This window comes from Canis lupus, chromosome 29 (assembly GCF_011100685.1).
Source record: "Canis lupus familiaris isolate Mischka breed German Shepherd chromosome 29, alternate assembly UU_Cfam_GSD_1.0, whole genome shotgun sequence".
NCBI lineage: Eukaryota > Metazoa > Chordata > Mammalia > Carnivora > Canidae > Canis > Canis lupus.
Window position 1 is genome coordinate 29878490 of NC_049250.1, and position 27287 is coordinate 29905776.

The 27287-nt window shown below is 35.5% G+C and overlaps 1 protein-coding gene and 1 pseudogene across 5 annotated transcripts in view; one reads left to right on the forward strand and one right to left on the reverse strand.

Annotated features, from left to right (window-relative positions):
* Window positions 1–27287, forward strand: part of LOC111093154 (zinc finger protein 385C-like) — a 477561-nt gene that overhangs the window by 67290 nt on the left and 382984 nt on the right. For all 5 annotated transcript variants that reach the window (XR_005381161.1, XM_038579627.1, XM_038579626.1 and 2 more), the window contains exons 2-4: window positions 8831–8879; window positions 20983–21044; window positions 21354–21441. Coding sequence is in view for 4 of the 5 variants with exons in the window: in XM_038579627.1 (XP_038435555.1) it covers window positions 8859–8879; window positions 20983–21044; window positions 21354–21441 (171 nt within the window). In the remaining variant the exon portion in view is untranslated. The remainder of the gene's footprint in view (window positions 1–8830; window positions 8880–20982; window positions 21045–21353; window positions 21442–27287) is intronic.
* LOC119866781 lies at window positions 23881–24012 on the reverse strand (annotated as a pseudogene).

Consider the following 27287-nt stretch of genomic DNA (forward strand, 5'->3'; position numbering starts at 1 on the left):
CCTAGGACCAATGGTATCATGGGACAGTATTCTAAATTATCAAAATGTTGACATTCAAAAAGCAAAGATATGGAAATAGAACTGTTGTAATTTCCAGTTTGAAACTTCGATTTAACAATGTTTTAATGTTCTATATTTCCAGAAAAATAGTTGAAGAATTAAGACTATTTGTTTGCTTCTTAGCCTACAGCTCTCAATAGAAGCATTGCTTCCCCAGAGCAGTCTTCCTTGAAAACCACATCATCCTCCCAGTCTAGATCAGGTTTTGTTTTATTAATTTATTTTTAAAAGATTTTATTTATTCATTTGAGACAGAGAGGTACAGAGATAGAGAAGGAGAAGAGAAAAAGAGAGCGCATGAGCAGGGCAGAGGCAGAGGGAAAGGAAGAAGCAGACTCCCTGCTAGGCACGAGGAGCTTGAGCCCAGGACCCAGTGATCATGACCTGAGCTGAAGGCAGAAGATACTTAACTATCTGAGCCACCCCGGCTCCTCAGGTTTCATATATTTTTTACTGTACTTTCAAAGAACCATGTTCCTTCCCCTTGTTGTAATTATATACTCATTTGTATATTTATTTGATAATTTGATTGTAAGTCCTTTTCTAAAGGTTTTATCACCAGAATCTGCAAAATGTAGGGACTGAATAAATGATATTTAACTTTATGAATGATGAAGAATGATTATTGCTGAATTCAGAGGTTAATCTTTTTTCTATCAGAACATTATTTTTTTTTTCAGAATTCTGGGCTGATGGTAGATACACGAGTGTTTCTTATTTTAAGACACATGTTAATATGTATTTTCTTTCATAGGTATAGTATATACTACATTTTAGAAAGAAGTTTTCTATTATTAAAATGGCTGGCAAAGGTATTGGAACTTACCTTCTGTTGTGAGACAGTTCTGTTTTATCTGAATGTCTTCTGTGCTCAGGGCACTGACAGGTTTTGTCAGTTGTGTTTGAAATGCAGACAAATACATTCTTGGAATTTGAGAAAAGATACTTATCCGAACAAACAACAACCAAAAGGCAATAATGGAGAGAAGAAAGAAATAATGGAGTAGAAGAAATAAAATGGAAGTGAGAAATAACATGGTAGATACAGACCCAAATATATCTGTAATTAAATTGAATGTGAATAGAATAAATGTTCCATGTGAAAGTATAAAAATGTATACTGTATAAAGATATGAATTCCAATTAAATACCGCTTAAAAGATAATATCTAAAATAGCAGAAGTGAGAGAATTGAAAGTATAAAGGTGAAAAATAAGGGCACCTGGGTGGCTCTTGGTTAAGTATCTAATCATGGTTTCAGGCTCCTAGAATCTACCCCCACATCACGTTCCCTATCCCTCTGCGCTTCTCCACTGGGCATACTGTCTTGCTATTTCTTTGTCGCTCAAATAAATAAATAAAATATTTAAAAAATAAGGTGAAAATAATATAGTGCAATCTGGTGTGGCTACATTAATATGACCTAAAATAGATTTAAAAGAAAAATCATTACTAGACATAAAGAAGGTCATGTTGTAAGGAGAAAAAATTTAAATAATGAGAAGTATTTAAAATTTTTTTTTGTATTTAAAACAATTTTAACTTATGGATCTTACAATAGCTTCAAAAAAATTTATTTTTAATAAATTTATTTTTTATTGGTGTTCAATTTACCAACATACAGAATAACACCCAGTGCTCATCCCATCAAGTGCCCCCTCTGCCCGTCACCCATTACCCCCAGCCCCCGCCCTCCTCCCCTTTCACCACCCCTAGTTAATTTCCCAGAGTTAGGAGACTTTATGTTCTGTCTCCCTTTCCGATATTTCCCACACATTTCTTCTCCCTTCCCTTATATTCCCTTTCACTATTATTTATATTCCCCAAATGAATGAGAACATATAAAGTTTGTCCTTCTGCGATTGACTTACTTCACTCAGCATAATACCCTCCAGTTCCATCCACGTTGAAGCAAATGGTGGGTATTTGTCATTTCTAATGGCTGAGGAATATTCCATTGTATACATAGACCACATCTTCTTTATCCATTCATCTTTTGATGGACATGGAGGCTCCTTCCACAGTTTGGCTATTGTGGACATTGCTGCTATAAACATGGGGGTGCAGGTGTCCCGGCGTTTCATTGCATCTGTATCTTTGGGGAAAATCCCCAACATTACAATTCCTGGGTCATAGGGCAGGTCTATTTTTAACTCTTTGAGGAACCTCCACACAGTTTTCCAGAGTGGCTGCACCAGTTCACATTCCCACCAACAGTGTAAGAGGGTTCCCTTTTCTCCGCATCCTCTCCAAAATTTGTGGTTTCCTGCCTTGTTAATGTTCCCCATTCTCACTGGTGTGAGGTGGTATCTCATTGTGGTTTTGATTTGTATTTCCCTGATGGCAAGTGATGCAGAGCATTTTCTCATGTGCGTGTTGGCCATGTCTATGTCTTCCTCTGTGAGATTTCTGTTCATGTCTTTTGCCCATTTCATGATTGGATTGTTTGTTTCTTTGCTGTTGAGTTTAAGAAGTACTTTATAGATCTTGGAAACTAGCCCTTTATCTGATACGTCATTTGCAAATATCTTCTCCCATTCCGTAGGTTGTCTTTTAGTTTTGTTGACTGTATCCTTTGCTGTGCAAAAGCTTCTTATCTTGATGAAGTCCCAATAGTTCATTTTTGCTTTTGTTTCTTTTGCCTTCGTGGATGTATCTTGCAAGAAGTTACTAGGGCCGAGTTCAAAAAGGGTGTTGCCTGTGTTCTCCTCTAGGATTTTGATGGAATCTTGTCTCACATTTAGATCTTTCATCCATTTTGAGTTTATCTTTGTGTATGGTGAAAGAGAGTGGTCTAGTTTCATTCTTCTGCATGTGGATGTCCAATTTTCCCAGCACCATTTATTGAAGAGACTGTCTTTCTTCCAATGGATAGTCTTTCCTCCTTTATCAAATATTAGTTGACTATAAAGTTGAGGGTCCACTTCTGGGTTCTCTATTCTGTTCCACTGATCTATGTGTCTGTTTTTGTGCCAGTACCACACTGTCTTGATGACCACAGCTTTGTAGTACAACCTGAAATCTGGCATTGTGATGCCTACAGATACGGTTTTCTTTTTTAAAATTCCCGTGGCTATTCGGGGTCCTTTCTGATTCCACACAAATCTTAAAATAATTTGTTCTAACTCTCTGAAGAAAGTCCATGGTATTTTGATAGGGATTGCATTAAACGTGTAAATTGCCCTGCGTAACATTGACATTTTCACAATATTAATTCTTCCAATCCATGAGCATGGAATATTTTTCCATCTCTTTGTGTCTTCCTTAATTTCTTTCAGAAGTGTTCTATAGTTTTTAGGGTATAGATCCTTTACCTCTTTGGTGAGGTTTATTCCTAGGTATCTTACGCTTTTGGGTGCAATTGTAAATGGGATTGACTCCTGAATTTCTCTTTCTTCAGTCTCATTGTTAGTGTATAGAAATGCCACTGACTTCTGGGCATTGATTTTGTATCCTGCCACGCTACCAAATTGCTGTATGAGTTCTAGCAACCTGTTCAGGTTTTCTATTTCTTCCTGTTCCAGTTTTGGTAGTTTGTGGCTTTCCAGGAATGCATCCTTTTCTTCTAGATTGCCTAATTTATTTGCGTATAGCTGTTCATAATATGTTTTTAAAATCGTTTGTATTTCCTTGGTGTTGGTAGTGATCTCTCCTTTCTCATTCATGATTTTATTAATTTGAGTCTTCTCTCTCTTCTTTTTAATAAGGCTGGCTAATGGTTTATCTGTCTTATCAATTCTTTCAAAGAAGCAACTCCTGGTTCTGTTGATCTGTTCCACAGTTCTTCTGGTCTCGCTTTCATGGAGTTCTCCTCGAATCTTTATTAACTCTCTTCTTCTGCTGGGTGTAGGATCTATTTGCTGTTTTTTCTCTAGCTCCTTTATGTGTAAGGTTAGCTTTTGTATTTGAGTTCTTTCCAGTTTTTGAATGGATGCTTGTATTGCGATGTATTTCCCCCTTAGGACTGCTTTTGCTGCATCCCAAAGATTTTGAACGGTTGTATCTTCATTCTCATTAGTTTCCATGAATCTTTTTAATTCTTCCTTAATTTCCTGGTTGACCCTTTCATCTTTTAGCAGGATGGTCCTTAACCTCCACGTGTTTGAGGTCCTTCCAAACTTCTTGTTGTGATTTAGTTCTAATTTCAAGGCATTATGGTCTGAGAATATGCAGGGGACAATCCCAATCTTTTGGTATCGGTTCAGACCTGATTTGTGACCCAGTATGTGATCCATTCTGGAGAAAGTTCCATGTGCACTTGGAAGAATGTGTATTCAGTTGAGTTTGGATGTAAAGTTCTGTAGATATCTGTGAAATCCATCTGGCCCAGTGTATCATTGAAAGCTCTCGTTTCTTTGGAGATGTTGTGCTTAGAAGACCTATCGAGTATAGAAAGAGCTAGATTGAAGTCACCAAGTATAAGTGTATTATTATCTAAGTATTTCTTCACTTTGGTTATTAATTGATTGATATATTTGGCAGCTGCCACATTCGGGGCATATATATTGAGGATTGTTAAGTCCTCTTGTTGGATAGATCCTTTAAGTATGAGATAGTGTCCCTCTTCATCTCTCACTACAGTCTTCGGGGTAAATTTTAGTTTATCTGATATAAGGATGGCTACCCCTGCTTTCTTTTGAGGACCATTCGAATGGTAAATGGTTCTCCAACCTTTTATTTTCAGGCTGTAGGTGTCCTTCTGTCTAAAATGAGTCTCTTGTAGACCGCAAATAGATGGGTCCTGCTTTTTTATCCAGTCTGAAACCCTGCGCCTTTTGATGGGGTCATTATGCCCGTTCACGTTCAGAGTTACTATTGAAAGGTATGAGTTTAGTGTCATCATGATATCTATTCAGTCCTTGTTTTTGTGGATTGTTCCACTGAACTTCTTCTTAAAGGGAATTTTAAGAGTCCCCCTTAAAATTTCTTGCAGAGCTGGTTTGGAGGTCACATATTCTTTCAGTTCCTGCCTGTCTTGGAAGCTCTTTATCTCTCCTTCCATTTTGAATGAGAGCCTTGCTGGATAAAGTATTCTTGGTTGCATGTTCTTCTCATTTAGGACCCTGAATATATCCTGCCAGCCATTTCCAGCCTGCCAGGTCTCTGTGGAGAGGTCTGCTGTTACCCTAATACTCCTCCCCATAAAAGTCAGGGATTTCTTGTCTCTTGCTGCTTTAAGGATCTTCTGTTTATCTTTGGAATTTGCAAGCTTAACTATTTGATGTCAAGGTGTTGAACGGTTTCTATTGATTTTGGGGGGGGGGGAGGGGAATCTCTCTATTTCCTGGATCTGAATGCCTGTTTCCCTTCCCAGATTAGGAAAGTTTTCAGCTAGGATTTGTTCAAATACATATTCTGGCCCTCTGTCCTTTTCGGCGCCCTCGGGAACCCCAATTAAACGTAGGTTTTTCTTTCTCAGGCTGTCGTTTATTTCCCTTAATCTATCTTCATGGTCTTTTGTTTGTCTCTTTCTTCTTCATTTTCCCTCTTTGCCATCAACTTGTCTTCTATGTCACTCACTCCTTCTTCTACCTCGTTAACCCTCGTCGTTAGGACTTTTAGTTTGGATCGCATCTCATTCAATTGATTTTTAATTTCTGCCTGATTAGCTCTAAATTCTGCAGTCATGAAGTCTCTTGAGTCCTTTATGCTTTTTTCTAGAGCCACCAGTAGCTGTATAATAGTGCTTCTGAATTGGCTTTCTGACATTGAATTGTAATCCAGATTTTGTAACTCTGTGGGAGAGAGGACTGTTTCTGGTTCTTTCTTTCGATGTAGGTTTTTCCTTGTAGTCATTTTGCTCAGTGCAGAGTGGCCAAAAACAAGTTGTATTGGGAAAAGGAGAAAATGAGAGAGAGAGAAGGAAAGAAAAGAGAAAAAGAAAAAAAAAGGAAGAAAAAAAAAGAGAAGAAAAAAAGAAAAAGAAAGGAAAAAAGGGTGGGGGAAGCAAACAAATCAAAAAGCACACACACACACAGACACAAAACACGGGGGAGTATCTTCTGATTCTGTGTACTTTAAGTCCCTTGGCTTCCCCTGGAACTTGTCCGTCTAGCTGGTCTTCTGGGGGAGGGGCCTGTTGTGCTGATATTCAGGTGTTAGCACTTGGGGGAGCTGCTCTGCCCCCTCCCTGGTGCAGGGCTCAGTGGGGGTTGTTTACCCCGTGAGGCCCCTGGAGGAACAGCCCCAGTGGCCGCCGCCAGCTCTGCAGCCCTGGAATCAGCCCCCGCAGTAACTCCGGAGCTCTCTGTCTGCAGGGCCTGGAGGCTCCGGGGCGGGGCCGCTGATCTGCTCAGCTGGGGCAGGAGCGTCCTTGCTGTCCTGGGCCCTCCCGGCCTCTGCCTGTCCCGGGGGAGGCGGGATCCTGGGCTGTGTCCCGGCGCCCTGGGCTCCTGGCCTGCGCTGTTGGATTCGCGCTCCCGCCCCGCAGCCCCCACCGAGGAGCCGCCCCGGAGCCGCCCCCGAGCCCCCCAGAGCTGCTCCCGCCCCGCAGCCCCCTCCGCGGAGCCGCCCCCGAGCCCCCCAGAGCTGCTCCCGCCCCGCAGCCCCCTCCGCGGAGCCGCCCCTGAGCCCCTCCGAGCTGCTCCGGGTCCCCCCGTGCGCGCTGCAGCCCTTAGGGAGCTCGGCGCACTCTCCTGGGCGCGCAGTTGCTCTGTTACTGTCCCGGGGAGCCCGAGGGCATCCCCGCCCTCCTGGGTCCTGCTCCACCTCCCTGCGGGCCCCTTTCCGCCCGGGAAGGTCGGTGCAGCTCCTGCGTCTCCGGGACGGGGCTCTCCTGTCCTGGGGACACCCGCCCCGGCCTCAGCCCGGCTCCTCGCGGGGCCCCTCCCCCTTGGATGCCTTTTGTTTCTTTCTTTTCCCCCGTCTTCCTACCTTGATAGAAGCGCGAGCTCTTCTCACTGTAGCATTCCAGCTGTTCTCTCTTTAAATGTCAGGCCGAATTCATAGATTTTCAGGATGATTTGAAGGTTGGTTATTTAGGTAATTTGGTGGGGACAGGTGACTTGGGGACCCTCCTCTTCTGCCATCTAGCCCCTCCTCCAGCTTCAAAAAATTTGATTGAAGAAATAATATCTTGTAAAATGTGAATTGGAGTCATAGTATCTAAATGAAAATGCATTTTTCATATATAATAATTATACATTGAGACTTCCAGGTATTTTCAGAAGTTTATAATATATGTCATTAATCTTATTGGTAGAAAATATTGAAAATGCATACCTTTTTAAATGTCTATTGTTTATAGATGTCAACCACAAAATTATGTGATAAAGTTTGATTTAAATTATAAGCAAATTTGTCACACTGTTTTAGTTTGTAGTTTTCCTTTGCTGTTGTTGAAATGACTGGTCATGTCTTACTGTGCTACTCTTAGGCTGAACTAATTCTTTCCATACTGAATCCGTTTTCGATTTGGTATGAATATTTTTTTTTCCCTTATTCACTGTGTGTGGTCAAATCTTAATTATTGTGTTGCATGGAAAAGCATTTGTTTATCTAATAATTGGAGTCAGTGAATTAAGTATTGTGTTAACAGATTGAAATTTAGATTTGGATATTTTAAAAAAAGTGCTTTGGTTTTGGCAATCTTTGTGATTTGAGTTGAGACCTCCCAGGACTATCGCAACTTATTCTAGAAAATGAAGGGACTAGAACAAAAGATTGCTTAAGTCAAGTCCTCGTTAAATAACCATAGTAATGATAATGCTAATGCTAACAATAATCATTATAACTACTTCTACTCTGAATTCTACATCTATTTTATTTTATTTTATTTTATTTTATTTTATTTTATTTTATTTTATTTAAAATTCAGTTTGCCAGCACGTAGGATAAAATCCAGTTGTCATGACATCACGTGGCCTCCATAATGCCCGTCTACCCCTATTCTTAATGCTACTATACATTGTGTTCATTTATGTTTTAAAAATTATTGATTTATAAACATTTTGAACGTTTTCTATATACTATATCTTTACTAGTTACGTACATTGAAAATATCTGATTCCTTTGGATAGACTGTTTCTTATGGGGAAAATTTGTTAAAAGAAACATTGATTTCAATATAATCAGTCTTATTATTATTTTATTTATTTTCTTTTAATTTTTAAGAATATTTATTTATTTGAGAGAGAGTATGTGTGCTCCACTGGGAGAAAAGGTAGAGGGAGAGAATCTTCAGGTAGACTTCATACTTGAGTGAGGAGCCCAAAGCAGGGCTCTGTCTCAGGACCCATGAAATCATGACCTGAGCCAAAACGAAGAGTCAGCTGCCTAACCAACCAAGCCACCCAGGTGCCCCTATTGTTTTCTTTTAGAATTTGTGTTTTTGTGCCTTGTTAAAATAAACTATATGAGATTTCTATTTACTTATTACTTTATGAAATTTCTTTTCATTCAATATTTATGTTCTTTAATGTAGTCTTATATTTTTTATAAAATATACTAGATATATTCCAGAGTTCTTGTAATTTAAGCTTCTTAGTAAATGAATCTTTTAAATTATGTGTTCTTTACTTTTTTCCCCCTTTATTGAAACTCCCATTGGTTTAGCATATTGATCTTGTTATCTGGCAATCTTGTTGAATTCTTATATTAATTCTATTGTCTGTGCATTATCATGCTTATTATATATAGAAGATAACATCATTTCTACATAATACTCTTTGTAATTGCTGTTAAAAATTTTTTTTATTACTGCATTGGATAAGACCTCATTATAGTGTTAAAAAATAGTCCTAATCAACATCTTTGTCTTTTTTTTTAATAGAAATATTTCTAACAAATCACTGTGAAGTATGAGGTTTTCTGAGGGTTTTGCTAAGTCCTAAGACCTCTTTCTACTATACCATACTGCCTTGAAAGATTATATCTTTAAATTTTTGAGAGAAGAAGGACTTAATCATTTATTGGAGGGAAGTCAGTAATGTCCTTTGGAAATATGAGGAAATATATGGATTTTCTCCATAGGAATAAAATGGACTTTTTATTTTAGAATAAAAAGAAGTACCTTGTATACAATTTTAGGGACTCATGAGTGTGTTAAATATTGACTCAAAGTTAAGATCCTTTGATCTAAAATAATTTTATTCACTAAAATACTGAAGAAACGTTTATTGACTACCCATTAAATGGCCATGACTAAAATACACTATGTGTATAGAAAAGAGCACACTGAAACCCATGTATGAAAAACTAATGCAGATGTTAAAATATAGTACATGAGACTTTTGAGGAGAATATATGAATTCTTAGTTACTTCTTTGTGTGTTTTAGTGAAAGTGCACAACCTAATTTCAAATACTATTTTGTCATAATGTAGAAGTTCTTGATATGAATAAACAGTAGGCTAGGCAGAGAATGAGTTCATGTAATAATAAATGATTATATTCTGTTTAGCCTCTTTGCTCCCATTAGTTATTTCTTTTCTAAATGGCACTATATTACATCATATTACATTGGTATATACTTAAAAGGCTTTATTTTGGTTCAGCCAACATATTGGCACTCAGCTTTTTTATTAGTAGTTTTGCAAAAATGTCTGCAGGTCATTTTGCTCAAAAAGAATAACAAATCCCTTCGGCTTTTTTGGAAGAAGCTTTGTCGGCCTTTGCCTTCTAAAACATCGTTGACAACTTGAAAATAAATAAATGGATAAAATGCTTTGGTTGAACTGATTGTAGTGATGGACAAGGTACCTTCTCAAGGGAAGTATGGCCGCAGGCCTGCTGCACTGAGCATGGGTTTAAAGTCTGGAACTTTATCTTACCTGCAGTGCTTGTTGCCTCTTGGCATGAGGAGCAGATGATTATTTTTTCTGGACCTCTCAGCTGCTTCTCAGGCCTCTTGCACATTTCACCAGTTTATATAAAGTCAGAGGAGGCATTCTGCCTGTGGCTGGATTAACCTTGCTTTTTCCTGGGTCTTTAAAAGGAAGATGTCAAATTGGTCAAAGCTTCTGTAGGTGTATTTCTATTCCATCAATCTTTGGGAATGGAATTGCTTACACCTGTCTCTAGAGAGGTTTCAGGAGAGAGTTTTCATTTCAAATGATTAATACATGTAGTGTCTTCCTCACTAACAACTAATACTAAAAATAGTACATAGAAACATCCCTTTTAACTAAGTTTACAGCAAGTTTTGAAGCAAAGCATAGTAACTAAATTTTCATATGGGTTTTTGACTGTCAGCTCATGTTTAATTTTTATATGAGTAAGAAGCTAAAGGATTTGGGTAAAGAACAACTATTACTACAACATAATAAAAACGTCTGTTACTATAGAAACTTAGGGCAGCTTATCAATTGACTAATCCTCAGTATATGATCTTGGGTATATTTACATTATATGTCAATCAGTTTCTTACATAGAGTTTGTAAAATTAACTGTCAGTTAATTAAATTAAAATGAAATCCATTCCATGGTGTAGTTCTGAGTTAATTCTTTGAGTTAATATTTAATATTTATATAAACTATTGGATCATTAGTTCATGCCCAGTCTAGAACTTGATCTAAGACTAAAAACCTTGATCTTTTATTTCATGAATATTTAATTGACTGAACTCTTTTCCTTTTACCTTGTGAGTGGGAGTGAAACATATTCTTTATTGCTAAAGTTATCCATGGTGCTTGGCATCTTAATTTACTTTCTTAAAGTTTTAACCAAGGACCATTTCAAGTCCAATGAGCATACTTTATCACATTTTTTCAGATGATTACGTTTTCTCTTTGAAGTTTTTAAAATTTTTATGAAACTTGAGAATATTTCCCTTCTAGTTTTAGCTTACTAAACATGACAATGAGGTCATACAGACATCATTCTTCTCAAATCATAGAAGAATGATATCTGAATGAATGTATCTTCTAAATATCAAGTAGAAATGGTCCAACATGAGTCATCTTCATTTTTCTAATTGATTAATAGTATATATGACTTATTTACAAGTAAGCATATTAGCATAAATTATATCTTGGAGGATATTTATTACAAATTACCTGTCATAACTACCCTTCTTTCCACCCCTCAAATGTCTCTTCATTAAGTGGTGAGATGGAGTGAGAAGCATCATGTTGAGTCTGATGCCTAATAGGAGAGTAAGAAGAGATGAATTTTTGCTGTATACTTCTGTATATGCTATATTTACCATATGTAAATTGACCTGTTTTATAAAAAGTGGTATTGAAGTTATTGATTTCAAATTATCCATTATTAATACAATTTAATTATGATGCTGTGATTTTTTAGAAAGATCTTATTACTTTTCAAGCATTTTCTTTTTCTCATTTTATTCAAGTAGATGATGAGTAAATGATGTTCATATATATTTATTAACTAATATCAAGATGAAAGAATAGTTTTTCTGAAACCATCTGGCCATTTTTCAGTTACATTGCTGTTATGTATAGTTTAGTGTTTCACTGAAATTAAGTGAAATCATTGCCTATATTTGGAACTTCATTTGTTTAAATCAGGTATTTCTTTACAATTTTTTAATCTTTTCTTTTTTTAATTTAAATTTAATTAGCCCACATATACTACATCATTAGTCTCAGATGTATTGTTCAGCAATTTATCGTTTGCATATAACACCCAATGCTCATCACATCATGTGCTCTCCTTAATGCCCATCACTCAATTACCCCATCCGCCCCACCCACCTTCCCCTTCAGTAACCCTCAGTTTGTTTCCTATAGTTAAGAGTCTCTCATGGAAAAAAAAAAAAAAAAAAAGAGTCTCTCATGGTTTTTCTCCTTCTCTAATGACTTCCCATTCAGTTTTCCCTCCCTTCTCCTATGATCCTCTGGGCTGTTTCCTGTATTCTACATATGAGTGAAACCATATGATCATTGTCTTTATATATTGATTTACTTCACTCAGCGTAATACTTCTATCCATGTTGATGGAAATGGTAAGTATTCATCCTTTCTGATGGCTGAGTAATACTCCATTATATATGTATATGTATATACCACATCTTCTATCCATTCATCTATCGATGGACATCTGGGCTTTTTCCACAGTTTGGTTATTGTGGACATTACTGTTATGAACATTGGGGTGAGGGTGCCTCTTCAGATCACTACATTTGTATCTTTGGGGTAATATGGAATAAGAAAAGATCCTGAATAGCCAGAGGAATGTTGAAAAAGAAAACCAAAACTGGTAGCATCACAATAACTGACTTCAAGCTGTATTGCACAGCTATAGTCTTCAATACAGTATGGTACTAGCATAAAAAGAGACACATAGATCAATGGAACAGAATATAGAACACAGAAATGACCCTCAACTCTAGGTCAGCTAATCTTCGACAAAGCAGGAAAGAATATCCAATAGAAAAAGAATAGTCGCTTTACTAATTGGTGCTGGGAAAACTGGATTTCTTTTTTCTTTTTTTAATTTATTTATGATAATCACACAGAGAGAGAGAGGCAGAGACACAGGCAGAGGGAGAAGCAGGCTCCATGTACCGGGAGCCCAACATGGGATTCGATCCCGGGTCTCCAGAATCACCCCCTGGGCCAAAGGCAGGTGCCAAACCGCTGCGCCACCCAGGGATCCCTGGATTTATATATCATACTTAACATAGAGTTTATCCAGTAGTACAGAGGATCCAAAATTCTGGTCAGCAGCCTGAATCTAGCCTAGAGATGTCTTTCGTTTGTCTCATGAGCTATTTAAAATTTTAAAAGGGGGAATTGGCATAAAAATATGGATTCCCAGCTTCTCTTGAAAAAGTAGGAATATTGGGTAACATTTTTTTGTCTCTTTGTGGAAATCACCAAATAGTGGTAAAGAATTGCTGCCTCCTTGATATAAGATATTGTTTTCAGTAATGCAATCCTTTTTGTGTTTCTGACACTGAGACAGTGTCAGCTACAGAACTAAGAACAAAATATAATGACACTGTATTACCAGGATTATTACAGGAGGCTTACTTTCCTCCTTCGTGTTATAAGCTTGACTACTACAGGCAGTTGATTTGTGATACATGATTCCATCTCTTACTCCTACTTTTGGGTTGTTTATATTGAGTTCTTATTTAAACTCATCATCTATACATCTCTTAAATGATGATGTTCCTGTCTGGAAAATAGATAGGATTGCCTTGTGAACATGCTCTTCATCCTACCAAAGTATTTCTAAGAGACTTCTAACCTCAACTTTACAGTAAAAAAGTCTTACATTTATATCTGTAGACCATCTTTCTCTTTATTCCTTTGGTGTTAAGTCTTCTATATCTCACTCTGTTGTGCTTCTCCATTTGGGTACAGTGTAGATAGCTCTTATTAAGCTGAATTTTTCATACAGTTACCCAGATAGGATCTTCCTTCTGTATTTCTGAACCCAAACTATAGTAACATCATATGATGGTTACTAAAAAATAGAAACACTGAATTTTTATGTCTCTTACTCTTTTTCTCAATTCCTAAGAGCTAAAAAGTAACAGCGTATGTTCATTTGATCCTTGAATTGACCATTTTGACTTAAAAGATACTTATCACCTATGTATGTAGTAGAAACGTACAATGAATACAATTAAAATAAAATTATCCTCCCTTCCAGATGTTCCTAATCAGACCTATGAATAGAAACGTGCAACCTTATTTGATAATATGAAAAATGTTAGACTTATTCAGAGGATGTCACAGGACTCAGAAGAATGCCATTTGGACATACTGAGGGAGACTGGTATGGGAAATACTGTTGCTGGTTCAGCAGAACTAGAATTAGCTGATGATGGATTTAGACAATGGGAATTCCATGTAAAGAGGATAACCTGAAGAGATAGAAGGAATAGTAGATATAGGAAAGTTTATAAGAAGCCTGGTTTGCTTGAGTATAAAGTGTAAGGTTAGGATGTGTGGTAAATAAGTTGGAGGAACAGGTAGGGATTGCATTATGAAAGGCCTTGAATAACATGTAATGAGCTTACACTATATTCTCAGAAGATCTGAAAAAAAAATTTGGGCAAAGGTGTAATGTAGTCAGGGGTACAGTTTAGTAAAAATGTCGTTGAATGTTTTTACTTGATATGAATGCTTACATGGAAGGAGTCCAATTAGGGAGATAAAACAATAGTCATGAAAACAAAGTTGAGATAGTGAAATAAAGTGGTTACAACAAAGACATAAAAGATTTGATCTGACGAACAATTAGAAGTAAAATATTATTATATGTACATATATATTCACTATATCTTTGAGAAGTTATGATTGATTTTTTTTAGCTTTCGACATGCAAAAATACTATAAGCATTTTCAGTGTATTTATTTATTTGTTCATGAGAGACAACAGAGAGAGAGAGAGAGAGAGGCAGAGACATAGGAAGTTGGAAAAGCAGGCTCCCTGCAGGGAGCCTGATGTGGGATGATCCCAGATCCTGGGATCAGGCCGTGAGCTGAAGGAAGATGCTCAACCGCTGAGCCACCTAGGCATCCCATTCTCAGTGTATTTTTCTTCACACATCTACTGTTTTTATTAATAAAGATGTGCACACGTATATAAGAGCGAATGGAAGTCAGGCATGTCAGGCATTTCACCAAGGAGCAGAATCCTGCATCTTACATTTGAGAAACATACATTTTATTATTTAGTAAGTCATAGGGAAGAATAATTTTACTCTTTCATTTTTTAAAGTTTTTATTTATTTATGATAGTCATACACAGAGAGAGAGAGAGAGAGAGAAAGAGAGAGAGAGGCAGAGACACAAGCAGAGGGAGAAGCAGGCTCCATGCACCGGGAGCCCGACGTGGGATTCAATCCTGGGTCTCCAGGATCACGCCCTGGGCCAAAGGCAGGTGCCAAACCGCTGCGCCACCCAGGGATCCCAATTTTACTCTTTCAGTTTACAAATAGCACTTACTTGTAAGAGAGTGATTCATAAGTCAGAAACGTTCCTAGCAATGACTGTTGCAATTCTTCAGCAATCAATAGACAAGCATGTAGATTTGTCAAATGGAATGCTAAAGTACAATTTTAAATTGTGAGGTAGTGTTCTTATAAAGCCAATATGATAAATGGCTTTTTTTCATGAATTTTTAGAAGTTTTATACCTTTAATTAGTTTATTTTTTTCAAAATACCTTTTATTCTTTAAAAAAAGATTTTATTTATTTTTTCATGAGAGACACAGAGAGAGAAAGAGAGAGAGAGGCAGAGACACAGGCAGAGATAGAAGCAGGCTCCACACAGGGAGCCCGATGTGGGACTCGATCCCGGGTCTCCAGGATCACACCCCAGGCTGAGGATGGTGCTAAACCGCTAAGCCACCGGGGCTACCTCCTTTAATTAGCTTAATTCTCCCTCTCTAACATATGACATCTCTCTAGATTTGCTTTTATAACTTATATTTCACATGTTATACAATAAATCCACATTTGTTGCAAAACACTTTTGAAAATATGCATAAGATGAAGGAGCGAAAGTAAAATAATCTATAACCCCATTACCCAAAACCAATCCTGTTAAAATTAGGAATATACAATGCCATTCTTTGTAGTACACATATATATGTATGTGTATATATATGGGGGTGCAAACAGAGAGATAGAAAAAGGAGAGGACACATTTATTATCTATAATTTTCTTTTTTATAACTGTACTGCTTGACTATATTATGATTTATTTATAAAACTCCACATTTTTTGTTGAATAGCTGTTTTTACTATTTTATTGTTGTCAGTAGTGCACCAATATATAATCCTGTAGCTAACACTTTGGCTACATTTGTGATTATTTCCCTAGGATTAATTTCTAGTGTAAATTATAATCATAAGTCAAAACATCTTTTAACCTTTTTAAATATATTTTGATGTGTATTGCCAAATACATCTGTTGATGCATATTTCCAAATTGCTCTCCTGGAAAATTGTACTGTCACCAGCAGCAAACAAGACTATTGTTTTCCACAAACACTTCAAATTTTGATATTAGCATAGGAAATATTTTCAAAACATTTAAGCTAGCATTGATTTAAGTAAACAAGAAGTTAAGCATTTATGTTTATTCAGTATTTAAAATTTTCCTAATAATATCCTTATACATCTTTATACATTCATTTTTTTTTACCAGGGTTTTTGTCTGTTCTTTATAGATTTATATAAAGTCTTTAAAAAGATACTGACTTTTTATCCATTATATTTTATACAATTTTCTCTAGACAATTATTTGCCTTTCATATTATGTTAACTATTTTATGACTTAGGAAAAAATACATACATAGTCACACATAATAATAATTTCTCTTTCTATTTGTTTATTTACTTAGTGTATTTTCCCCTTGCTGAAAAGTTTTGCATCTAATTATCTTCTTTTAGATCTTTAAAAATATTTTGTTTTGCATCAACATTGTTCATTGATCTGCATTTTACTTTTGTGCTAGCATAAATTGAGGATTGAAATTAATATATTTTTTGAGTAATCTTCCCATTTTTGTAATAGGAAATATGGTATATTTGTCAAAATTTCCAAGTTAAATATTCCAAGGTCTATTTTTGAGTTTTAAAATTAGCTTTATAGGTTAAAATAATAGCTTACATATTCCTTTTCATATCCTGCTCTGTGGCATTGTATTGTCTTTTATATTTAATCACTTAGGGATGCCTGGGTGGCTCAGTGAGTTAAGTGTCTGCCTTCAGCCCATATCTTGATCTCCGGGTCTTGAGATTGAGGCCCACGTTGGGTTCCCTGCTCAAAGGGTGTAGTCTGCTCCCCCCCTTCCATGTGCTCTTTTTTTCTCTCTCAAATAGATAAAATCTTAAAAAAAAAAAAAACCACTGAAATACTAATAGGAAAAATCTCAAAGAGATTATATATACTCCCATGTAATAGAAGAGTCAAAATATAGACATACCATTAATGATTCATCAGTGGGCATTAATAGATAAAGAAAATGTGGTATATAACAATGGAATATTATTCAGCCCTAAAAAAAGAAAAAAAAAAAGAAGGGAATCCTGTTATTGCCAGGAACATAGGTAAACCTAGAGGACATTCTACCCAGTGAAATAGACCTTTTCAGAAGGATAGATACTGCATGATACAATTTATATAAGGAATCTAAAATGGTTGAATTCAGAACCAGAGAATAGAATGGTGGTTGCCAGAGGATAGTGGGAGGAGGATACAGGAAGCTAATAGTCAAAGAGCAGCACTAAGTTTCAATTATATAAGACCTAGAGGTCTTACATAAATACAGGACTGTATTTGTAATTAATGATACTGTATTGTATGCTTAAAGTTTGCTAAGGAAATAGATCTTATATTAAGTGTTCTTATAAAAAATAAGTACAGAGAGTGGTAGGAAACTTTTGGAGGTGCTGGATATGTTTATGGCATAGATTGTGGTGATGGTTTCATGGGTATATGCTTATAATTCATCAAGTCGTATATATTAAATATGTACAGTGTTTCATATATCAGTCATACTTCAGTAAAGTGGTTGTAAAAAAAAGAAAGTCTTTCAAACTTATTATTGGATAAGGGCACAGCTGTGTTAGTAAGTGACCAAAGGAGGGCAAAGAAAATGAAATATTCAAATAATTGAGATTAATAGACAATAAGCTGGAAAAGTTAGGCTCATTGGCCCCGTGTTTCCACTAAGCTTCATACTGCAGATTATTTACTTTAAAAAATTTCAAATCAATACTGTAATTTCTTCTACTTTGTGTGTCACTCTCCCTCTTACTCTCTCTTTCGTTGCTCTCACAAGATTTTCTCATTTGAAGGCTCCAAAGATCAGCTCTGATAAGCTATATTGCCTTGGTGTCTTTTCTTGTCACTTTTGACACTGATTGACCCTATCTAGCTCAGGGAAGTGGTAATACACTGCTTTAGTCTTACTCTTTTCATTGCTTCTTTTGTGACAAAAGAAAAGATTATGACTCTCTCGATAAAAGTTTGAACTAGTGTCTGTGTGGGCAAAATACACAAACTAGCAGAAAATGTCTTTTCACACATATTCATATTTTTCCTCTTCCTTAAGGGTCATATGATTAAATGCATGAATTTTATTCTCCCGCACAAAGCAGCATCACTGTTGTTAGTACTCATTGTGTCCTCAGAGATATTTATATATGAATTCCCAGGAAATTTCATCTGGCTCGTATGACTAAAGGAATTGATAAAATGGGCTGTTGCTTCTTAATACTAATAACCTTAGAGTATCAGAGGAATTTAAGAACATATAAAGAATAATTCTAATAGGACACTTAATTGCCTTAGGGCATCTTGCAGTAAGCTGTTTGTTTTTGATTCACATGCCTTTAGAATTCTTTTTATTAATCAATTGCCAAAATTGAGAGAGGCATCAAAGTAAAGTAGATTTAGGGAGTCTGTTGGTTGAGGGGAGAGGCACAATAGACAACCATTATCATGGTAGTTTCAGTACTGTTTGGTTTGCCTTCCTGTCTTTTCCAGTCTTTTGTTTTCTCCTCTTTGTTGCATTAGGTCTTTGCCTTTGTGGGTGACTCACTGCTCTCCAAGACTCTAGGTCATTGGAATGGACTGTTTCTCTGAAATTCAGTTATTAGCGGGCTGCATGATTCCTGATTGACCTGCTTATTAAGAACAGTGTCATGGTTTTACATTGGGCATCCTTTCCCTCATTAACTGAGTCACTTCACTTTTACTGTGAACATGTTCCAAAAATCTTCAATTATTCTCTTCCAAGCATGCGCACACATGCATGCTCTCACACACATGCAATGACTCCTATTCAACTTAGACTTTTATTTTGTACTTTCCCTTCAGTGATATCTATGAATTTATATTTCTTTCTTTTTTGTTTTAAAAGGATAAAGCTGAACTCTCCTTTTCAGAATTATTCACTGTATGTAATTTGAATTCTTTTGATATTTTTAAATTAAATTGGTTTGAAGAGTATAAGAAGTGGAATAAATGTTAACCAGCTCCATCTGTGCATAAAGATGAATGAATATATTAAATTTTAGGAAAAAAAATTATCACTATACCTAAGACCTGAGAATAATAATCAAAAGGAGAATTATCTTTAGTTCATTTGAAAAAAAAAGAAAGAATTCACCCCAAACCTAGAGTTACTTCTGTCATTTAAATTAAAGATTGATAAGTTTTAAAACCTGAAAATATTAATACCATTAAATTCTTTTTTTTAATATGTTATCCTTTTTTTTTTTAAAGATTTTATTTTTATTCATGAGAGACACAGGGAGAGAGGCTGAGACAGAGGTAGAGGGAGAAGCAGGCTTCCTGCAGGGAGCCCGATGTGGGACTTTATTCCTGAACTCTGGGATCACACCTGGAACCTAAGGCAGGTGCTCAACCACTGAGCTACCCAGACTTTCCTAATACCATTCAGTTCTTATCAAAATAAGAACATAGAACAGTTCTTCCTTTGACATTTTTTTCTGACAGAATTTGGATCTTCAAAGTTATATAGGACCCTTCCATTTGCATATTGATTTTAATTGTTTCTAAGATATCTTTGTTTTGTCAAAAGGTATATAATAATAATATTGACTTACTATCATGTCTTATTATTTATTTTAATTTTTCTCTTTTAAATACCATATCATCTTGACTAAATGTTTCATCTGTTTTGGTGTGTATAATGTAAAGGTTTTTTTCCTAATAAATAATTAACATGGAGTTCTAGCTTACAGTAATTTTCTTCATCTGAAATGTGATGAACTGCTCTGCATTCTTCAGCTGAACACGTGAGGGCAAGGATATGTTGGTAGTTACCTCATTGTGAAAAATGTCCTTGACATAGGTGAATCAGCCTCTCTCTCTCTCTCTCTCAAAATCTCTCTCTCAAGATACCATATCTTGATTTAGTTTGTTGTTTTTTTTACATGGTACTTATAGCCTTCTAACATGGTATGTACTTTACTTATTTGCATTTATTTTTATTTCTACTTTTCCTGATATAATTTTCTGTGAGGCAAGGCACAATTAAGGAAAATGTTTAAACAATTTGTTACCTTGCAACCTAATTTATGTTAATATTGTCATCAATAAAACGATAGAAATAGAAACAACTTTATAATATCAGAACAACTAAGAATGAGAGAGCAGATGGGAGAGAAAACCTTGCGTAAATTGATACAAAAGGCCACTCAAAATCAGCAAAACAAATTAGAGTAGGGAAATTACTTAGATGAATCAAGCTAGAAAAAAATTAATGGGAGGCAGAGAAACAGAAATTAGCTTGTCTTATAAAATATGTATTTAAGAAAAAAGATTATGTTGAGCATAATGTATTAGGCATATTCAACATGACTGCCTCACAATGTTCATAATTGTACTATATCCAACATTCCTAAACTAATTTGGTTAAGTAATGGAGCTCAAAGAAGTTACTTTTTCAAAAAAGTGCTCTATACAGTATCTAACTCTAGAAGAAACGATAGGAAGAGAGAAAAAGCACTTTACTGGTTGAACAATGTTTGATATATCCAAGAATAATTACACTGGACAAGTTAAAGGCAAAGAAGACTTTATTCATGAGTTTTGCAATAGCAGAGGGAGATTGAACTGAATTCTACTGAAGGAAAAAGTGGGAGAGTTTTTAAGCCTGCTTGGGTCCACTAAAAAAGTACTAACCCATGGATGTTAGGCTCCTGCCCTCTCAGAGACTGGTTAATAGGGGCTCCATCTTCTTGAGGTTTGCATTTTTAGGGATTGGCTCCCAGGGCCTTGAGAAATATTGCTGGCTTGTAGGCAAAAGCCTAAGAAGTTTTACATCTCAAAGGAGCTGAAAAAGAATTTACAGTTTCTAAAATAAATATTCTAAGGAAAGGGAGGTCAGGGGCCTAGAGTCAGAAGGAAGCTTAGTTGAGAAGAATGATCTGGTCATCTTGGTCAGATAAAAGAAACTGCTCAGGTCTCTACAATGATCTCTCTTTCTTGCTGTTTTTTTTTTTTTTTTTTTTTCTTGTAGTAACAGTTTGCAATACAGAGCAAACCATTCTTTTGCTGTGGCTTATTAAAGAGATGAACAGGTAAGTGCCTGATTCCATTGTAAGAATTCTATTCAAGACAGTTTTACTTTTTCCTGGTATTCAGAGTTGTAAAAATGAACATGCCTGGTCTTTCTGCTCAAAACGTTAAAAATCTTGATATAATTCTGTAACGCAGTGTCTTAGTAGTGTAGAAAACTACATTATTTATGGTAGAATTTTAAAATACTTACGTGTATGTTATTTGTTAGATATCAACATTATGTTTGCCCTCTCTAAATAATTTGGAAATGTTAAAAATAGTCAACATAAGAACAGTATCCAAGGACTTTGTTTACCTTGTATTCACAGCTGGATATTAGGAATAACTCTGGACATACCTGTTTCAAGTGAACAAAAGCAAACAAATACAGAAGTCTGTAACCCAATATATTCTCAAGTAGGTAAAATGTTCTGTTTAGCTATGTATAGATCCAGCTATTTATACAATTAGGTACTGCCTATATAAATAAGTATGCACATATAATACTCATGTAATCTATTCTGTTGTATTATTTAAGAAGGAAGAATATATTTGAATTTTTTTTGTTCTCTCCAAATAAGTTGGAAATATATTAGTATATAATTTAAAAATCAATATAGATCTCTACCATTAAAATGTTATTACGGTTACTATGTAAATTACTATTAAATTATGATTTTAATTAAGGCTATCTAATTATAATGGAAACACATAGATGCATATTATATTTCATACTTTTGCTTGTTTCTAGGAAGTTCAGAGAGTTAATGTTTAATCAGTCTTAGGGATTGATCTGTTTGCTTATTCTGTGCCATTAATTCTAAATAGCCAAGGAAAAACAAACCTCCCCCAAGAGGGTGAATTCGAATCTCTGTTCAGGAAATTTTTCTTCATATTACTGTATGAACTTAGAAAAATGTTGAGAAGACTATTTTTATTTTATTATCTGCAAGTCTAATAGTCTTATGTATATGGCTTTTATTGATTTATCTCACATTCTTTTCAGAAGAACAATTTATATTATATATGTATTCCAGTAAGTATATATTTTTCCCTTGAAAAGTGCTATGTAGTTAAAAAAATAACATAATTTAAAAAAACGGGGCATGGTTATGTCCAACAAGTATATGTTGAGCACTATAACATGTAATGTGCTATTGATAGAAATATGAATGACCAGATTTTTTTTCCTCTGGTAAAACTTGGTTGGAGATGAATATTTGAAGGGATCATTTCAATACAGTGTTGTACATGAAAAATAGTATTTACAGAGATGTTAAAGCTAATGGACTTTGGAGCCAGACTAATTGAATTTGGATTCTCAGCTTTGTAACTGAGTAGCTGTGTGGTCTTCGGCAAATTAATTAACCTTTCTGTGTTTCTATTTCATTATACATAAAGGAATAATGATATTAACTACTTTATATGGTGGTTGCCTGGATTACATAATTAATGTAAATTACATGTTTAGCCTAGAGTCAGAATTATATTGTTAACCAAATATAATTTATCATTGTGATTAGTGGTGCCAGGATTAGTGAGAAAGTTTAGGGATGACTTCCTTGAAAGCTCTCTTGCAGAGATGATTCTGGCTCTTGAAGACTAAATAAAACCTCTCTAAATGAAGAAAGGGATTGTAGAAAAATCCAGGAATGGAGAGGAATGAGCAGTTGACAAGGTTATGATGTTATAATCTTGAAGTATTATCAGTTTTTTTGCCATGGAATTTAAGGTATAAGGAGGAGAGTGGAATAAGGAACACTAAGGAGATAAGCAGGAACTTTATCATGAAGAGATTTGTATGTCCCTCAAAGGAGATTTGACTTTACCTTGTAAGTGATGGATATAAATTAAAAGTGTTTTTTTAAAAAAGGGGAGTGAGGGGTACCTGGCTGGCTCAGCTGGAAAAGCTTGTGACTCTTGATTTTGGGTTTGTGAGCTTGAGCCCCATGTTGGGTGTAGAGATTACTAAAAACCAAACAAACAAACCAAAAAATAAGAGATGCACCTCAGTCAGTTAAGCAGCTGAATCTTTTTTTTTTTTTTTTTTTTTTTTTTGAATCTTGATTTTGGCTCAGGTCAAGATCTCACGGTCATGAGATTGAGCCTTGCATTGCAGCAGGGTCTGTGTTGGGTGTGGAGCCTGCCTCTCTCTCCTGCCTCCCCCCTCATTCCATGCACATAGTCTCTCTCATTCTCTCTCTGAAAAAAATAAAAAATAAAATAAAACAGAGTGAACTGATTAGATTGGGTTTTGTGTAAGTCTCTCTGGGTGCAGTAGATTGAGAGAAATAAGATGGAAGGCAGAAAACAGTTTATGAGGCTATTGAAAATATCACTGGATAATATAGATTAAATTGTTTGATTGTAATAAGGATTAATTTACAGGTCTGTTTTTGAAACAATATCACTTTGTGTTTTAAAATTTAAATGAGAAGAAAAAGATACTACTACAGGTGAACCAGTTCTCATGGGAACAGTGTAAATGGAAGAAAAAGTTGACATTTTTCCTGATATTTCCCAGAAAAAAGTTGACTGCATATATAACCATTACAATGACTTCTGTGTGTTTTTGTAAGAAGTCTGTAAATATCCTATGTGATAATTATATACATAGAGGCATATGACATCATTTCTTCCCTTTTCTACCTTGTAATAATAGGAGTAGTAACAGTGGTGGCAGCAGTAGTGTTCTTATAACTTATTTGGTAAGGAGAATTGTATTATATTTGAATTAAAATAATAGAATAAAAAAAGTGTTTAGGTTCATGTCTCTTCAAGAATTATTTTTCTACTGTTTACATTTTTATGTATTGATTAATATTAGTATAATATAATATTAGCATAATGTAATAATTACTGTTTTAATTTTAAAATATAAATGAACTGTTGTTCAATAGGAAATTTTGATGTTCTTTCTCTTTCAATTAGCAATAATCGCGCCTTGGATAAACCTCATTGGCTACGATACTGCCACTGCGCAAGGCTTGATGTTCTTTCTCTTATGTGTAATCTGTTATACTTAATAAAATCACTATGCATTTATGCATTAGGGATCTAGAATGGGATAGGTAAGAAGTCCAGGTACTTCTGTAGAGATAAGTTCACAATACTGTGCGTATGATCCACACAACATCCTGCTGGGATAGAAAGAGCAGTGCTCTCCTTTTTTAACACTTGAGGAAACAAACTCCAGCTGGTTAGATGACTTGCCCAAGGAGCAGTCCTGAAATTTATACCCAGGCTTTTAAACTTCACATCTAATGTTTATTTTCTGTTGTAGCAGATTGCTAAGAACAGTAGAAAAAACGAAAGAATGATAAAATGGTATTTTGGATATTTGAGAATTTACTTGGATCCAAGGAAATTGGTGAACATGTGTCCTGACTCAGAGTGAAGCAGGCAGAAACATCTGTAAAAAAAAAAAAAAGTAAAACCTAGGTATGATACATGCTTAATTTATTAGGCACATCATTTAATCTTCCAATTCTCCCTTCAAACAATTTATCTAGTGAGTTGTAACAATTACCTCACAAAGAAGTCAAGATAATTAAATTATAACTATGTACAAAAGGCCAGGGATAGTGCTTGGTAATATAAGTTTTCAATACATATTAGGCTTTTCTATTAATCAACTTTGTGGATCTTTTGACGGAGTTCTTGAAAGAATAGTTCCTTGAGAAATGCTTTGCTTTTGACAACTGCTTTTTTTATTTTTATTTTTTATTTTTTTATATGAAGGGCCAGTAGGGGGAAGCAGAGCACCAGTCCCAAATCCAAATTTCTGGTAGTCTCCTGGTTTTGCAGTACAGGTGAGACAAACCCTTGACTTTCCCAGAGATCTAGACTGGTTGGGAAAGGACAGAAGAGCTATATCTGTACTAAATGTGCTTACACAAACTTACAATCTAATGTATGCCAAAGCAGACGTCCAAACCAAAGACTGAAAGCCAACTCAAAAAGCAGGAATGAGATTGAAGTTGTGATCAGCTTCTCAGTTCTTGGAAAGACAATTCTTTTGGTATTGGAAAAGCTTATACCTGTTTCTAAATAGGGCTCTACTTTGTTCTATTGAGGACATGGCTATTACATTGTTCAGTATGTCAGAGTTCCTCAAACCAGTCCTACCTTGTACAGGTCTTTTGGTTTGATGTGGTCATTGCACTTAGTAAATTGTCGGTAAAACTAGGCGAGAAGTGGGGAAACCCTGAGGAGAAGTATAGACTCCCAGGTCAATTTTTTTTTAGATTTAAAAAGCACCAGATTTAATACAGACTAGATGATTAACATATGCCACTTATACACTACAAAGAGATAACTACTATAAATGTAATTACCGTCCATCAACATAAAATTGAGACCCTTCACCCATTTTACCCACACCTCAACTCTTTCCCCTCTGGTAACTACCAATTTGTTCTCTTTATGAGTTTTGTTTTGTTTAGATACCACAAATAAGTGAAATAGTGTTTGTCATTCTGTCTGACTTATTTCATACTGTAATTCCCTCAAAATCCATCTATCTTGTCACAAATTGCAAGCTCTTTCTCTTTTTTATGGTTGAGTAGTATTCCATTGTGCATTGTGTGTGTGTGCATGTGTGCGTGTATCACGTTTCTTTATCCATTCATCCATAAGTAGACACTTCAGTTGTTTCCACATCTTGATTATTGTAAATAATGCTGCAATGTATATAGGCATGCATGTATCTCTTCAAACTACTATTTTTGTATACTTTGGATAAATAATCAGAGGTGAAATAGCTGGATCATGTGGTAGTTTTATCTTTAATTTTTTGAGGAAACTCCATATTGTTTTCCATAGTCTGCACCATTTACATTCCCACTAACATTGTATTAAGGGCTCCCTTTCCTTTCTTTACATCCTCTCCAACACTTACTGTTTCTTATTCTTTTGATATAAGCCATTCTAACAGATGTGAAGTGACATCTCATTGTGGCTTAGATTTTCATTTCCTTGATGATTAGTGATGTTGAACATCTTTTCATGTGCCTTTTGGCCATCTGTTTGTCTTCTTTGGAAAAATGTCTATTCAGATCTGCCAGTGTTTTAATTGGAATGATTTTCTTTTGACTTGTGGGAGTTTTTTATATATTTATTTGACCCCTTCTCAGATACACAGTTTGCAAATATTTTCTCCCATTTGGTAGGTTGTCTTTTCTTTTAGTTGGTTTCCTTTGCTGTGCAGATGCTTTTTACTTTTTACCCTCCCCCCCTTTTTAAATATTTGCTTTTGTTTCTCTTGCTTGGGGAGACAGATCCAAAAAACATCACTGAGACTGGAGTCAAGGAGCTTACTACCTATTCTCTTGTAGGAATTTTATGGTTTCAGGTTTTACATTCAAGTCTTTAATCCATTTTGAATTGTTTTTTTGTGTATGATAGAAGATAGTGGTCTAATTTCATTCCTTTGTATGTGATTGCCCAGTTCTCCCAGCACAATTTATTGAAGAGATTCTCTTTTTCCCATTAGCTACTGTTGCCTCATTTGTTGTAGATTAATTGACCACTTAACTATTAAGTATTTATTATTTCTGGGTTCTGTGTTCTGTTTTATTGATCTGTGTGTCTCCTTTTTGCCAATACCATAGTGTTTTGGTTGCTGTAGCTTTAGTACAGTTTATAAGTAGAGAGTGTGATACGTCCAACTTTGTTCTTTCTCAAGACTGTTTTGGCTATGCAGGTTCCTTTAGGGTTTCATACAAACAGAATCATTTGTTCTAGCTCTGTGAAAAATACCTTTGGGTTTTGATAGGGATTGCATTGAATCTGTAGATTGCTTTGGATAGTATGGACATTTTAACAACATTAATTCTTCCAGTCTATGAGTATTGAACTCTTCCTAATCCATAAGACACTAGAGATTTTACTGCTTGGACAGGAGATTCTAATGTAACAATTTTAATTTACTCTGCTTCTTCCATCAGTTTCCTTTATTGACATGATGGAGGCCTTTTTTTTTTTTTAAAGAAATTTTATTCATATATATTAGAGACAGGGAGAGGGAACACAGGGAAGGGGAGAGGCAGAGGGAGAATTAGGCTCCCTGTTGAGCAGAGAGCCTGATGTGGGGCTCAATCCCAGGACCCTGAGATCATGAGTTGAACCAAAGGCAGATGCTTAATTGACTGAGTCACTCAGGCATCCTGATGGAGGCCTTGGTAGTAATATATGCAATGGGTCTGAGTAGAAAAGGGCTAAGATTGTCAACTTAAAATATGACAAAGAGGGGCAACCTGGGT